General features: G+C 35.1%; 1 protein-coding gene across 1 annotated transcript in view; it reads left to right on the forward strand.

Moving 5' to 3' along the window:
- The window catches only part of klhl29 (kelch like family member 29), a 270,850-nt gene that overhangs the window by 177,429 nt on the left and 77,037 nt on the right, over window positions 1–16,384 (forward strand). Inside the window, exon 6 of the mRNA XM_084432701.1 lies at window positions 11,802–11,940. Within this exon, the coding sequence (XP_084288827.1) occupies window positions 11,802–11,940 (139 nt within the window). The remainder of the gene's footprint in view (window positions 1–11,801; window positions 11,941–16,384) is intronic.

Consider the following 16,384-nt stretch of genomic DNA (forward strand, 5'->3'; position numbering starts at 1 on the left):
TGCAATCGCTCTTAATCACTCATGCTGCGTTTAGAAAACGAATATCACGGACTCTAGATGTGCTAAAGTACATATCGGAAAAATGAAATGCTTTATCGCCGAAATGTTTTGCGCTTTTGTTACCAAATTGTACCATCGTTTGGAAGATAATCCATAATTGCCATCACCGCCGGTTCATTAGGAGTGTGGCTGCGGTGAACATGTTCAGAGAACAACTATATTTTTGTTGTGGCTTCTCCTGTTTCTGCGTAATGTACAGTCCCTGGGGTTAAACCAGAGTTTCAGCGGCTAGAGAGAAATGACTCTCCATGCAAAGACCCGGACCACTAAAGCTCAGCGTTTTCCTGGTATTATCATTGCCCGATTTAAATGCATCTGTTGAAATAAGGCAAAGCATAGGTGTAAAATATGCTTGCTTTGACATATTTTATGATGCAGAAGCTGAAGTCAGCACTATGTTTGTCAAAGTGAGCTCTATGATGTGTAACCGTACATGAAATGAAAGGCAACGATGTGCAGATTCCCAATACTGGCTAAAGCGCAATAAAATAACTCATGTAGTAAATGGACATGATGGTGTGACGGATTTAGATGAATTCTCCGGATTTCTACATCTTTTATGGCACAATTGCTTTGCTTCTGCTTTATTCAGATCAAGTGTCTTGAGTCATAATGAATTATTAAACATATCTATTCTTGTGGTCATCACTATTAGCAGATACTGTTAATTAAAAGACATGATCTGGTTCCCATCTGAACATTTTTGCTCACTGCTAATATTACAAATACTTTATCTGAGACGTGTTGGTGTATGCGCACACACACACACACACACACACACACAATTTCAATATTTGAGTCTGACTCATACAACACAGTGCAGAGAATATAGAATATATTCAGTATATTTGTAATATCATGTGGTGAGCCTGAGGGTTTTGAAAAGGTCATAGTTTGTTGAGCATTCCTCCGTTAGAATACTAATCTAATATCTTATAATATCTTACATATAAAAAAAAAAATGTAATTATCTTTTTTTTTTTTTTTAAGGAGCTCTATTGTTGCATAGCAATACGATACAATTGTGAAAGCAAGATTAGAAGTAATTAGAAGCGCATTGATTTGTGTGATAACTCGTTGCAGTGATCTCTAAAGCAGGTTTTGTGTGGGCCAGACCCAGGGGTCGTCACTAAATGATTTCAGAGCACAATACCAACACGCGTTATTCTCTGAGAGTTAATGGAGTTGAAGCTAAGAATGAAGATTATTATATCAGTGCCACCTGCTGAAATGCTCAAGCATTTTTATATCTAGAAAATAATAATATAGAATTATAATAACGTCTTATATACATTTCAACTTGATCAGCATTTATTTGAAATATTATTGGGTTTTTTTTTTTGTAACAATGTACAAATATTTACTTCATGTCTTTTACTGCAGGATTTTGTTATTGTTGGTAATATTTTTTAAGACATTGTGTTAAGTTAAAAACAGGTTCCTAATTTAAAAGCTTCCTAATTTAGTTTGTTTTTAAGTCTCCTACAATAGCTTTACATGCATCCAAGGTCAAAAAACACTTTAATTTTTTCATTATAAACACTGCAGCATCACCTCATTTCTCAAAGAGTGTGTAACCAGTTTGTTGGAAGATTCGGTCTCTCTGAACCCCTCCTTTCCAAGAGCTTACTCTGCTCTGATTGGTCAGACGACCCAGTCTGTTGTGATTGGTCGACCGCTTACAGGGCATGTCGGAAATGAAACTCCTCTTGGCATATTTTAATTTAAAAGGCTTCCTCTGTGCTTGAAACCGGTGATATGAACGCTGGTGTCAGTTTTACCGTATCAGTTCCAGCGTGCGCTCTCATCATTTTGAAGTGGATGCAAAGTGGATTTGCATTGCTAAAAAAACAGCGTCTTCTCGACATGTCGACGCACAAACTAAACTCTTCCAGTCTCGGCTACAACTACAGTTTTTGAGGGTCAAAAGTAAACGTTCACAGCAGCCAATGAAGACTGTAAGCTGGCATTATGAACATTTATTACATTGATATGTTGGTATTTAACAGGAAGTGAAACTCGTTTCAGAATCGATTCTTTTTTTTTTTAGGAGACAATGCATTTATTTATTGTAAACTTTGATCTTTTCTAAAAATTTGCAGACCATTTACATTCACAACCAGCTATAATACATGAAAGGTAATATAAAAAAAAAAAAAAAAAACGACTTAATAAAATAATTGACAGCCTTGTCGTTTTGACGTACATGATGTGACATTAAAGTACAAACACATTTACAACAGCATAGTGTACAGATTGACTTGACTTAAAAAACATTATTTATTAAATTTAGAATTAATTCTCGGGTAAAAATAGGATTTTGTTTATTACATTTACTTGTCTCCATGAACCGTTTCTGGATTGAAGCTGATGTTTTGGCAGGAATGCCATTTAATCCTTTAATTTTTTTACTCTCATTTAAACTGCCATTTCTGATATAATGTGCCAAGTACACCAGAAACCAAGTGGTTTCTTTCCAAGCATAATGTGTTGGAGTATATTGTTTTGTTAATTACAGGGGAAGGAAAAAAGGATAGAGGGAAAATTTGCATACTCCTGCTGCTTTGCTCTGAACTGAGAGACACAAACATATTCAACACTGAACCTAAAGACCAGCCCATCACATATAATTTAACACTTTAAATGGATCTTGGTCTGTGTGTGTGTGTTTGTACATCGGTAAGTTGTGGCCATGTGCTGAAAATAATTGCTTATTCCATGAGCTAATTGCTGCGATTAATTCAGTTAATGAGTTCCTGAATTAGTCAGATAAATGCGTTTGCGTGTGTTCGAGTGTGTGTGTGTGTGTGTGTGTGTGTGCTCTGCTTGTCAATTATGAATTTTCGTCACGATTACCCTCTCCCTCAACCTAGATGAATCTGTATTGGAACACAACGTTGCCTTGTAAACGAGTTTATTTTTAATTTACAGGGTACTCAACCAAAAGAGGGCCAAGACCACTAATGAGAAATATATGCACACTTTAAGATGTTTTATTTGGAGCGATGTCATGTCACACATCTTCACATTAGCAAGCCAATCCATGCCTTCTCCATTAACTTACATTATTTGGATATTTTTGACGCATTATTTAGTGCATGTTTTCTTCTTGTTAGGGTGTCACTCTGTTTAACTGCCCACATTTCAATGGGATTTTTGTGGTAGAAGTTTCATCAAACTTCATCTGTGTTGAAACATTTATCACCTGTCCAATAGTAAAGATCTAAACCTGGCCTTGATCAGCTTCTGGTGGGTTTTGGTAGAGACTTGATTTCTCTGAGTGATGGTTATGACATCTCTCGCTTTCTGTAATTTCGGCTGGACTTGTTTATGTAACGTGCTAGCTTTTAAAGAACCTAAAATTGATCATAAAACAAACAAACAAACAAACAGAAATTTATTTTTGTTTCTTAATTTTTAGGTCATTTCTTATTTAAGGTAGTCAGCATTTATTTTGGTGTATATGCATAAATACCAAATAAATGTGTGTATATATATATATATATATATATATATATATATTAATATGCAAAGTAGAATAACTCTGATTTTAACACTTACAAAAAAATAGAAAAAATCTGTAAAATGTTACCCTTCTTAATATTATGAAAATTATTATTATTATTATTATTATTATTATTTTTAAAGTGTAAATATATGATTTTAAGCACTTCATAAATTTGCTGGAAATGGATGTGTAATTTTTAAAAACCTCAATTGTTTTTTCAACCGCATTCCTTTCTGTGCGTGCGTGTGTGTTTGTGTGTGTGTGTGTGTGTGTGTGCGTGTGTGTGTGTGTGTGTGTGTGTGTGTGCGCGTGTGTGTGTGTGTGTGTGTATACACAGATAGATATAAATATAAATGCATATAAACGCATATAGATGCCAAATAAATGCATTTTATATAAATATATATAAATCTGGTTAGTGTACAAGTCAAAAATAAAGAATTTCTGGAAAATGTTACCTTTATTAATATTATTAAAATGGAATATATATATATACTTAAGTCAAATATTATCTAATCAACTTATATTAAAACAAGAAGAATCTCTGACATGGCAAAGTTACTGAAACCACAAATGCAAGGGGCTCTGGGTAATTTGAAGCGGTTCTGCAATCTTGTTATATATATATATATATATATATATATATATATATATATATATATATAATTAAATATATATAAAGGACTTAAAATGTTATAATTTTAAATGAAATATTCTAAATTAAACATATTAAATATTGAATTGTAAATGTTAATGTTTCAGAGGACTGAACTGAAGAATCAATATGAATGCATCACTAAAGTGAATCAGTGTGTCGCCAGCATGAGCTGAGAATGAAGGCTTGAGTGTTTTCGGAATATTCTGTGTGTGTTCATGTGTCTTCTGAGATCACACACACGTCTGTGCATTTATCAACCCGCGACTCTTTCTGCTGCTTCAGTTGTACACTCATCACTGACTGCATTTTGTCAGAATCTATCAAGTTTAATCCAGCAGGAAAACAAGATCAGCTTTGACAGATGGAAATAGCCCCATAAATTAGATGAATTCAAACAAGATTGCAGAACCGCTTCAAATTACCCAGAGCCCCTTGCATTTGTGGTTTCAGTAACTTTGCCATGTCAGAGATTCTTCTTGTTTTAATATAAGGTGATTAGATAATATTTGACTTAAGTATATTGAGTGCGTCTTTTTTATCTGTAATGACTTAATATAATAAGACTGTAAGAAATGTGGTTAGAGTTTAGCCTGTAGTCCTGGGTTCATTTATTTTATATACCATTATGTGCATGGCTATATTTCTGGAAGTTGTCATTATTCTGAGCAGTCAGGGAATATATTTCCCATTACAGCTCTGAGTCAGATAGTATATCAGATGGTGATCTTTGAACTCGAGTGACAACCCTGCTGCTGCCACAGGAACCTTGATGGATTTTATTGGTGGCCTTTGCCTCCTCTGTGCTGTTAGCACTGGAGATTTGTTTTTGTAAGGCCGCGTGTGTGTGTGTGTGTGTGCAGTGTGCAGCATGAAGTGACACTGTTCTGGTCTTGGACCAGCTTTTTGGAGGGTTTTGGAGACGGGAGCAAAGAATCCTGACAGGCGTCTCCTCCTGAATGCGACGAGGCCAAGGATCATTTGTCCAGTGAGGCATCCAGCACAGATTCACTGCTTCAGTATCGGCGCTAACATGTCCCTGGGTACTGGACTGGAGAGAAACAGGAGTAGTCCATTGAGCTGCCTGAATCCACTGTTCAAAGCAAGCAAGAAGAAGAAAACAGCAAAAAGAAAAGTTCAGATGTAACGGTGACCTGGAAAGATTTGTGAATTTTATTTTAATATTTTAATTGATTCATATTTTTTATTTTCATATTTGTTTCTAATGAAATTTTACAGTAAGTAAGTTAAGCATATTGGTTCTTATTTTATTTCTTTTTTCATATTTTATTTTATTCTATTTAATTTAATTTAATTTCTGTTTTTCTAATTCAATCTTACAATAAGTAAGTTAAAACTAGGGCTGTAAATTTAACGTTAATGTAGAGTATATTTGTTTTTAATTTCAAATTTTTTCTTCATATTTTATTTTATTTTTGTTTCATCTTTTTTATTTGATGTTTTCTAATTAAATTTTACATTAAGTAAGATAAAACTAGGTTTGTCAATTTAACATGTTAATGTAGAGTATATTTGTTTTTAATTTCTATTTTTTTTCTTCATATTTTATTTTATTTTTGTTTCATATTTTTTATTTTATGTTTTCTAATTAAATTTTACATTAAGTAAGATAAAACTAGGTTTGTCAATTTAACATGTTAATGTAGAGTATATTTGTTTTTAATTTCAATTTTTTTCTTCATATTTTATTTTATTTTTGTTTCATATTTTTTATTTGATGTTTTCTAATTAAATTTTACATTAAGTAAGATAAAACTAGGTTTGTCAATTTAACGTTAATGGAGAGCATATTTTGTTCTTATTTTATTTTTTTCTCGTATTTTTAATTTTATATTATATATTTTTATACATTAAAGTAAGTTACAACTAGGGCTGTCAATTTAGTTTGTTAATGTAGACCATTGCTGTGTTCTTATTTTATTTTAATGGATTCATTTTTATTTTATTCTATTGTATTTAATGCTATTTAATGCAACTAATGATAAATTAATATAACAAAATAATTAGTTAGCATAAAATGTATCCTTCATAAAGCAGTAAATCATATTCTACATTTGACTGATGTTAAATTCAGAAGTAAATCACACACATATTTTCTGCAGGCTTCATCTCAATAGGGTTGTTTTGTAGTGCGTCATAAATCATACTCCCCTCCCATGTAGTTGCAAATGGACTCTTCCCCAAAAGCTGTTGTTTTTTACTATCATTACTTGTAATGGTGACACACTTTGCTGGCTTCTGATTGGATGTCTTTTTTTATTTTTTATTCACTCCCTCAGTAGCTGCTGAAGAAATGATGCTGACATTACGCCCTATTACACGGTGGAAGCCAGGGATAAATGTTTACCTATCGCTCTCACATCATTTCTGTCCTCCTTACACACCCCTGCAGGGACGCTTGGATCGTTCCAGTGTATCGATATAACCAGTCAATCCGCACGTTTAGGAGCTGCCATTTTGAAAAACATGAGCTGACCGGTGAACCTTAGAATAGCTCAGCTGGAAAACTCATCAAAAGGTTGTTCTAGGGCCATTTCATGTCCATCTTTCCATTGCACTTAAATGCTTATTAAACTATCTCACCCCGTTCATCTTATCCATTCATTGTAATCATGTTTCGGCTCAGTACAGTTCAATTGAATTGAATCTGGTCTTTGTTTGCGGTGCGCTGAAGGAAGGCATTGAAAAGAGTCTTTGTGTGTGTGAAAGCCGTTGCGTGTACAGTGACCTCTCTCCCGTCTCGGCCTTGCCATTAGTCAGCTCTCACATCTGACTGACAGGCTGCACTCTTTACGCCTGAAAAGAAAGATTTCAAGGGCTCTTCTTTTAATAAAAAAAGAAAAGAAAAGATGTCCGATTCTGTGGTCGGAATGGAAAGTTCTTCAAATGAACCACAGACAAAATCAATGATATCCATTTAGTAGCGGAGACGTATCGAGTTGTGTATGTCTTGGTAAAATTATATATGATCAGTGGTGAACTTACCGTTTCCATGCTAAATTATTTTCTGCACTTATTATATTAGATTATGTTAATTAAAATGTGTTAGAGGAATTATGTCACTTGAAATAACACTAGATGTGTTTAATTATGTTTAAATTCAATTAATTTAAATTCAATTAATTCAATAAAGTTAAACATAAATTAATTTATGAGATCATGAATACAACTTGGAAGTTCATTGTATAGGATGTCACTAATTCATATTTTTCTTTCATTGTAGTTTTTATTCACATTTTGCCTTTATAATATAAGTAATTAGCTAGCAAGCCAGAAATAATTTTGCTCTTTTTAGGACACAAAAACTGGTGTAAGGACTCAAAACATGATCGGACTGAAATTAAGATACAAGTAATTTTAAGTGAATTTGGATTTTCTCATGAAGAGGCTTATATGTATTAATAAATACAGATACATACATACGTTTTTGTTTGATATTTTGTGGTGTATTTGTCCAGGCAGTGAATGAATCGCTCAGAGTCTGTGTTTTTCTCCACAGTGCATTATTGGATTATTGAACGTTCTCTGTTTATTTGTGGTAAATGGACTGAGACGTGCTGATTGGCTGTTTAAGTCCGCTGAGAGGCCAATCAGGTTAGAGGTAAAACTGTCGTGGGTAATGACCTGAGAGTGAGACATGTCTGACCATGACCCTATACGTTTATGAGAGACACACACACGTGTTTGTGTTAATGTTGTCTCTCAGGATTGTGTTTCATGCTCCATTAGTTTCCTCCACCCTTCATGACTGCCTCATGCTACAGTAAACACACACACACACCTACAAAACATTGACGTGTGTGCTGCACGGAGAGTTTATCTTTAGTTCAGCACTAACAAAGAAAGTAGGTTACTGTTGCACCATTTTCTGCGAGACAGACAATTATTTTCCCATTACATGCACAGCACACACTCTAATTTTCGGTGTGTGTTCAAACCATAGAATCACAAATAATCATCCGTCCATGTCCCTATCAGGTCGGGCAGAGGGTCTCTCTTCACCTGTCATGTGATGTTTGGTGCCCTGTGCTAATGATCTCTGTTCCTCACTGATCTTGACCCCGGGCCGCACCGCATAATTCGCTTTTCCATCAGTTTCTGCCGCGTCCTGCGACCTTGCAGAGGCGAACCATTGTTTACTGACAACTATAGTTCCTCCTGTGTAGCTCTTTCGCTGTCATTCGCTGGTGAGTTGGGTGTCGTGAGCAGCGCAGGAGATTGGAGGTGAAAGCCATGTCAGTCGACGGTGACTCACAAAGCCTTGCTGCGCGTCGTTTCCATCGCAATCACACACACACACACACGTGCATATTCTATATAAACCTGTATAATGCGAAGCACAATCAGTTACATTTTTCTAAGGATTCTTTTTATTCCACGTTGAAAACTGCTGTCAGGTTTGGCGTAGCTAATTAGTAGAGGAATATTTGTGCAAGTTGAGCGCTGTGTTTTTGCTATTGTTTGCAATAATTCATAGTATGATTATGAAATAACTATGAATCTTTGCTATTTTTCTATTTACTTTAAAAAAAGTTAAATATTGTTTGTGTTATATATATATATATATATATATATATATATATATATCATATATACAGACAATATTTCACAAAACAATACAACACTTAATTAATGGAAAAATGGCAAATCATTTGTATGCTTTCTAGCACACAAAATATATATATTTTTTAATAATTCCATTATGAAATATTGTCCAAATTTTTTTAAAAAATAGCAAAAACGCGCGCGCACACACACACACACACACACACACACACACATATGAAATTGTTACATTTTATATTTATACTTAAATCGTCAGATAAATCCTGAGAAACTGGATTGGCAAAATATTTGTAACAATTAAAATTACATTTAGCATATATAGCCTATTTATATATACAGACAATATTTCACAAAACAATACAACACTTAATTAATGGAAAAATGGCAAAGAATTTTTGTTTTCTAGCACACAAAATATATATTTTTTTAATAATTCCATTATGAAATATTTTACAAAAAAACTAAAAAATTAGCAAAAACGTGCGCGCGCACACACACGCAAAAATGGCAAAGAATTATGTTTTCACACAAAAATAGATACTTTTGCACACAAAAATGTATATATTCTTATGAAATATTGTAAATATTGTAAATGATAGCAAAACACACACACACACACACACACACGTTAAATCGTCTGAGAAATTCAGAGAAATTGGCAAAATAATCAAAATGGCTTTATACTACGTAATGCTTTGCATGACAACTATATTTCAGACTGTAATGATCTGTGTGCTTTTAATTGCGCTTTAGCGATTAAAATTCCATTTAGCTTATTTTTTATTTGTTTTTAAATCTATTGATTAATTCCAAATTGTAAACTACCGAGCCTGGAGTGTTGAAGCATCAGTAAATCAGCTACTTTCTCTTTAATGTCAGTGTAATTTCAGGCAGCCCTGAGATTCATTTTGTTTGGTTTTGTATTGCTGAAGTGGCCGCAGTGGCTCAAGGCTCTCGTTATTGTTCTCTCTGTGTGTGTGTGTGTGTGTGTGTGTGTGTGTGTGTGTGTGCGCGCTCGCTGCGTTAATGTAGTTGCTCATTTTGGTGATGTGTTTACAATGCTGTTCCATTTGCTTTAGCACTGCAGATCAAATTGATTTCTGGAATTGCACATTGTTTCTAATAAATTGATTCTGTTCTCTCTGCTGTCGGATCTTCTCAGTTGTCCTGTGATTTTAAATTCAGTTAAGTAGTTTAATGAATATATTTATTATATTATGTCTGTATATTGTAGAACATGGCTTTGTTTGCTAAAAATGCTTTAAATTGATCTATCGCTCTAAATATGAACTCTCATGTTAGAATGAAAATTGAGGTAATTATCTGTGTGTACAGAATGCCTTTGTTCCCTAACGATCACTATATGATTGCATCTTGACTAAAATCTTGCTTCGCTAGATCAAAGAAATGGCTTTTCTGGACTGTAAAATCAACCGAGAGGCACTTTCACTCAATACGAGCTGTTATTTATCAAATATATCACAGGTTTGGACCATTAGGCTGTAGAAATAAACAATCGACACTGAAATCTCCACCTCGCTGACAATGCCGAGGAAGTGGCGTGAACTAGCCGATAGTGAATCGAGAATTGAGAATATCAAGCTGCGGTAACACTTTGCATAAAGCGTGGGTAATATTTGTATATAATAAACCCCAGCTTAAATATGTTGCAGCGGTTGTGGAAAAGAAAGCGGTCGAGCTGTAGCTGGATAAAGACACAAGATGGCTGCCGCTGTGCTGTGCTGTGCTTTGACTTCAGACGCCGCAGTGTTCGGCTGTTGAACTTTCACTGGCTCCCTGTTAAAGTTACTCTGCGAGGTCCGGTTGTCAGAATCACTTTATAGATCCTCATTAAACGGGGCTTGTATCCGCTTCTCGTCTCCTTGGACTTCTGCCTCGGTGTTTGTCAGACGCCTCATTTATTTACATATGCATTGAAACCTACATCTGCTGCTTGTTTTCTCTGCGCTCAAAACTGATTGTCCGTGAATGTTCTCATTATTTTGGTAAACATGTTAAATATGCAACGAGATTGGCAGATATATTAATTTACAGTAAAATATGATCATATATATATATATATATATACATCACTTTATTAAAGTAAATCTATTTCTCATCAATGCAATTTTTTCCCTGCGCTTTTCAAGATCAGAGAACATTTTTGTAAATATGTCTGCATGTTGAGGTTCGTCTCTCTCTCTCTTTGAAGCTTTCTGTTTGTTTACAAGATGTTTTGCCTGTTTCGCTGATATTAGGATCTTTTTTTTGGAGGTCCAAAGCTTAAACTCTTGCCACCCAGTATTTGTCAATAAATATAAACTGCAATTATTTGGAGCGAAGTCTCGTACAGCTGTATTTGGAATCATGATTTAACCCTTGTATTCGTTTTATTTTTTAATGGTATAAGAACATTCCTTTTGGAAAATCATGCATTCAGGACATGTAAATAAAACATGTAAGAAATTCAAAGTATGATCCAGTTAGGTTTTTGACACACATTATTCAATCAATGTTACTAGTTTTTTGTTTGTTTCCTTAGTCCTGAAATATAGACAACACAGTTCTCCTAAGCAGTGTTGTTAAAAGAAGCCACGATACCCCAAGGAATATGATATTGAATCAATATTTCTGGCATATTTGAAATGTTTGACACACTGAGGTCAGTCAGTTCCCGACCTGAGGATTGCACTGAGAACTGAATATTTGAAATAAAGGTATTCTCATCCTCTATTACATCGTGAAAAATGCCACTGTGTATTACTATTTTGCATCTTCTAATATTAATAATTCTGCTTGATGTTTATTGTGCATCGTTGCTTCTAATGTGTCCATAAAGTGTTGCATTCTGATTCTATGCTGATTTTGATCTACTGTATTCCACTGTGGTGATTTCTGCCACTGTCTGCTTTTGTTGTTGCATCTGTTCACCAAAAAAAAATCTGATTTCTAAACGTGTTTGGCATTGTCTGTTTCTTCTTTGTTCTACAGAGATGTTGAAGGAGTTGAACCAGCAGCGCAGAGAGAAAGAGTTTACAGACCTGAAAATTATAGTTGAAGGCAAAGAATTTGAAGTCCACCAAAATGTTCTAGCTTCCTGCAGCTTGTATTTCAAGGACCTGGTGAAAAGGTTTGCCTTCCTCCCTTCCTTCCCACCAGCCGTTGATCCAATCTGTTCTTTTCATAGGACGCATTTGTGTCATTTTTTTTTTCCCTCCCTCTTTTCTCTCTTGCAGGTTTGTAGGAAGACTTTGGTTTCTATCACAGGGCCAGCAGCCATTCCCCGTTTTCGCTCAAATGAATGTATCTTAAATTGGGAAAAAGGGCAATCCTTGCCTTTTTATTACCTTTTCTTCCCCTCATTATAGAGCATTTATTTCCATTTTTAAAAGCAGAGAATGTGTTCCATGACTGAGGGATCTTAAAAGAACAAAAAAAAAAAAAAGACAATAGGTATTCAAATCATTCCCCCCCCAAAAAAACCATGTTAGGCATTTGGGAAAGTGTGCTCCAAAAGCAATGTGGTATCTGTCATTTTGACTATGAGATGAGCTTTGTCAGCCATTTTATCAGCAAAGCGTATGGTCTTCATAGGGCATAAAAGTTTCCCATTCATATGTTAAACATTCACGGTGGGTGCATTGAATGCATTCAGAGTCGCAAACAATGAGAGGAGCCGAGCAACTTTCTCTTGAATGGTTACCTTCACAGGTCAGAGCCATTTACTGCCTCGCTTTTCCAAATTACACTCTTCTGCATCCATTGCCAGCTCACTTTTTGTTATTTTTATTATTAAAATATTTCTTTGGCAGCACATTTTCCAGCATTGCACTGTGTGTTCATGCGTGTGCGTGTGTGTGTGTGTGTGTTGTTCATTCATTTTCAGCACATTCATCCTCTCAATGTGTTTGTTTTGAATCTCATCATCAGTGTTCAAGCTTCAAACTCCAGCCTACTCATCATTTAAAAAGCCCATGAATAATTTTCGAATCTCAAAATATTGGAGGCTTTTGAATGTCAGACATCTGAATGTTTTGTTTTCACAGAAGACAAACAACAGTACATTTTAAATCCATATACTGTAAAACATTCATTTAGTCAGTGTATAAAGTACACTAGCATATAGATGACCTTAAAGCTAACAGACTTGAATTAAAAGTCATACAGCTTCAAGTTATTAGCAAAAACAGCCATCAATATTTTCTTCAGTAAAGCATGATTTTGTGTGTGTGTGTGTGTGTGTGTGTGTACATATAAAGCATTATACACACACACATACCACCATTCAAAAGTTTGGCGTCAGTACGATTTTATTAAATAAATTAATACTTTTGCTCAGCAAGGATGCATTAAATTGATTAAAAGTGACATTAAAGACATTTATAATGTTGCAAAAGATTTTATTTTAAATAAATGCTGTACTTTTGAACTTTCTATTCATCAGAGAATCCTGAAAAAATCACAGTTTCCACAAAAATATTCATCAGCACAACTGATAATAATCAGGAATGTTTCTTGAGAAGCAAATCATCATATTATAATTATTTCTGAAGGATCATGTGACACTGAAGACTGGAGTAATGATGCTGACAATTCAGCTTAGACATCGCAGTAATAAATTAATAAATAATTAATAAATTAACTAAAGTTATTTTAAATTATCTTAATAAATACTTCACAATATTGCTGTTTTTTATCAAAAATTAATACAGCCTTGGTGAGCAGAAGGAAATTCGTTTGGAAAAGGTCAATTTAAGCCGTATATTACAGATTTTATTGTTATAAATTTAACATTTTACTAAATTTATTTCACTACAGACAATGCCACACTAGTATTGAGTTACAAATCTGGGATTTGTGTTTTTCAAATGTCAAACCACATTTGATTAGCTCAGCTTGCTCGGTTATTAGACAATACAGTGTAACATACAGTAAATACAACGAATATGCAAAATATAGCTTGTTAATATAAAAATAATGTTTTTTTTTTTTTAATAGTTAGTAGCGTCATTAGTTAGTTAGTCTCCCCAGCACTCTTTATGCAGTAGTTAGTGTGAGCTTTGTGTGACTGTCCTCAGGGGCCGGTTGCATGAACCGCCACGGCTTGTCTTACAAGTTAGTCATTGATTTTTTTGTTTTTTGTTTAAGACTGTTCATAATTTTTGGAAGTTAGTTACATAAAAACATAGATTGGCCTAATTTGATACTGCCTAACTGCTGGGTTATACTTAGGTCTAAGACACCGTCTTAATATAATGGCTATGTTTATGCAACTGGCCCTTGATGCCCTTAATTTTTCTTGGCATAGTTGCTGGCTATTCACATTCACAATTCAAAGCCTCAGTTCAGTTGGCTGCCTCTATTCAACTGAAACACCGGTAAACACCGGACCTGTGTAGATGCGCACACACGTCCCTTTAAGATCCGCCTGCTGTCACTGACCTTGCATGATTGTTTGGTGATATCAGACTGAAGGACACATGTTTTGGCAGGCGTTGTCCATAGATTAGCCTCCCCAGCTCGGAAATCTATACAGGATTTCATTGCTTCACAAAATCATTGTTATAGCTCAACTTACGGGCGCGTGTATTGAAAAACTCATTGTTTCTGTAATTTGTCTATCAATATTTTTTACATTTCTTGCCATTTCACAAATGCATTTATTCAAAGCACTTTTGTGCACGCTAATAGCAAGAAGAGTTTCCCTGAAGCAGCCTCGGGTTAAGTGCCACGCTCAAGGGCAAAGTAATAAAAGAGCAGATTTGTGATCGCAGTACGTCTCCAGTATCTGGGTCACCCTCACCTGGGCATGAACCTGCCGAGTTTGATGCGCAATTCCTTAAAATAAACATGGAATGGCATTTGCTACCCATTTTACTTGCCTAATATGGCATATTTCCAACCGAAAAAGACTGAATATGTGGGGTGGGAATTATTTGGATTGGCAATAAACTGTTTATTAATGATAGCTGGTGGAGGGGAGGGGTTGAAAAATGTCACCACAAATCTACATGTGCACTACATACAGTAGCTTTTAGGTTTGTTTTGCTTGTATTGAATCAAGAGTTTAATCTGTGACATTTACATTCTCTATTAATTAAATGATGTTTTTTTCCGCTATATGAATTTACAAACCTTAGAAAGATAAAATGCCGTCGCACATGGCATAGTTAACATGCATTTGAATGGAAAGGAAAGGAGCAAAAAGTCTAGTGGGACCAAAATTGACCGACAATTTTCTGACCAATGACCCTAAATTCCATGTTCCAATGTTTGAAGTTAAGAATTAAAATGGAACTGTAATTGATAACTAGAAAAGCAAAGGTTATCAAACCCAACCAGATAGATAGATAGATAGATAGATAGATAGATTTCTCTCAACATGGGAAGAGAAAAGGTGTCAGTCAATAAATAGGAAAACAAAGTAACTTATGTTACGAAATATATTTGAAAAAGTATCTCAGATATTTTATCGTAAATTGAAAAGTAATGCATTACTTTACTAGTTACTTGAAAAAAAGTAATCTGATTACATCTCACGTTACTTGTAATGCATTCCCCACAACATTGATGATCAGTAAATTCCACTTCCTGTCAAACCAATTCAAAGTCCAATTCAACTTCCTGTAGAGTGTGGCCAATTCAATCAAAATCCACACTCATGAATTAAAAGGCAGTCAGTTCTTTAATTTAGAATTTTGTACGACAGTAGTTTTCCGTTCGGGTTACATTATCGTGATTTTGGTGGGAAGATTCATTTCTAAATCCTATTTACACAATTTGATGCAAGAGTCTGGTATATTACATAATATCAATTCACAATGCCATGCCCTCATTTACGAGTTGGGACATTGTTTCCTTTTCTCGCTCTCGCCTGAGCCACATGCTATTTTTAGTGCTTGCGCTCTGGCATTAAGCTCATCTGAGGGGTGCGGAGAGAACATGCCACCTGAAGGATATAATGCACCTCCTAAATGTGCACACACGCTCCCCATCGGCCACGGGAAGAAGAAAAGCCATTACCCTCCCCTTTAGCGTCTGCCGCGTGGAGCGCGGAGACGGATCGCCCTCAGTAATTCCATTTTCCCCTCCGGATTTTCAATAAGTATGCTTGGTGCCACTTTAATTCATGGGTAGTGCAAATGCACCAAGCCGTCAGCGAATGTGTGTAATGTGAAACTTAGCTAGCTCAAAGTATCTTTGACACCGCACTCTTATTTACGCATTTATTTATTTATATAAGACCGCGCGTTTGTTTTACAGTAGATTTGGCGTTACAAGCGCGAGAAACAAGCAAGGTTTCATCCGGAGAACAGTGGGAGATCATTAATCCCGTGGGGTTTGACAGTCGACTTCTATGAAGGCACAATTACCTCCTGCACTGGAGGAAAGTCACTTTCTGAGGGGTTTTCAGGGAAGCTTGAAGTTTATATACAGTAATGAAGTTCCACAGTATTCTCCTTCATTCATATTTCATGCTGTAATGATTCGACTGCACAACTTTCTCTCCGAACCTCCAAAAAAGAGACTTTTTTTATATTTATTCGTGCCATCGTGCTTTTCGGTATCTATAT

This window comes from Rutilus rutilus (genome assembly GCF_951802725.1).
Source record: "Rutilus rutilus genome assembly, chromosome: 15".
Taxonomy (NCBI): Eukaryota; Metazoa; Chordata; class Actinopteri; order Cypriniformes; family Leuciscidae; genus Rutilus; species Rutilus rutilus.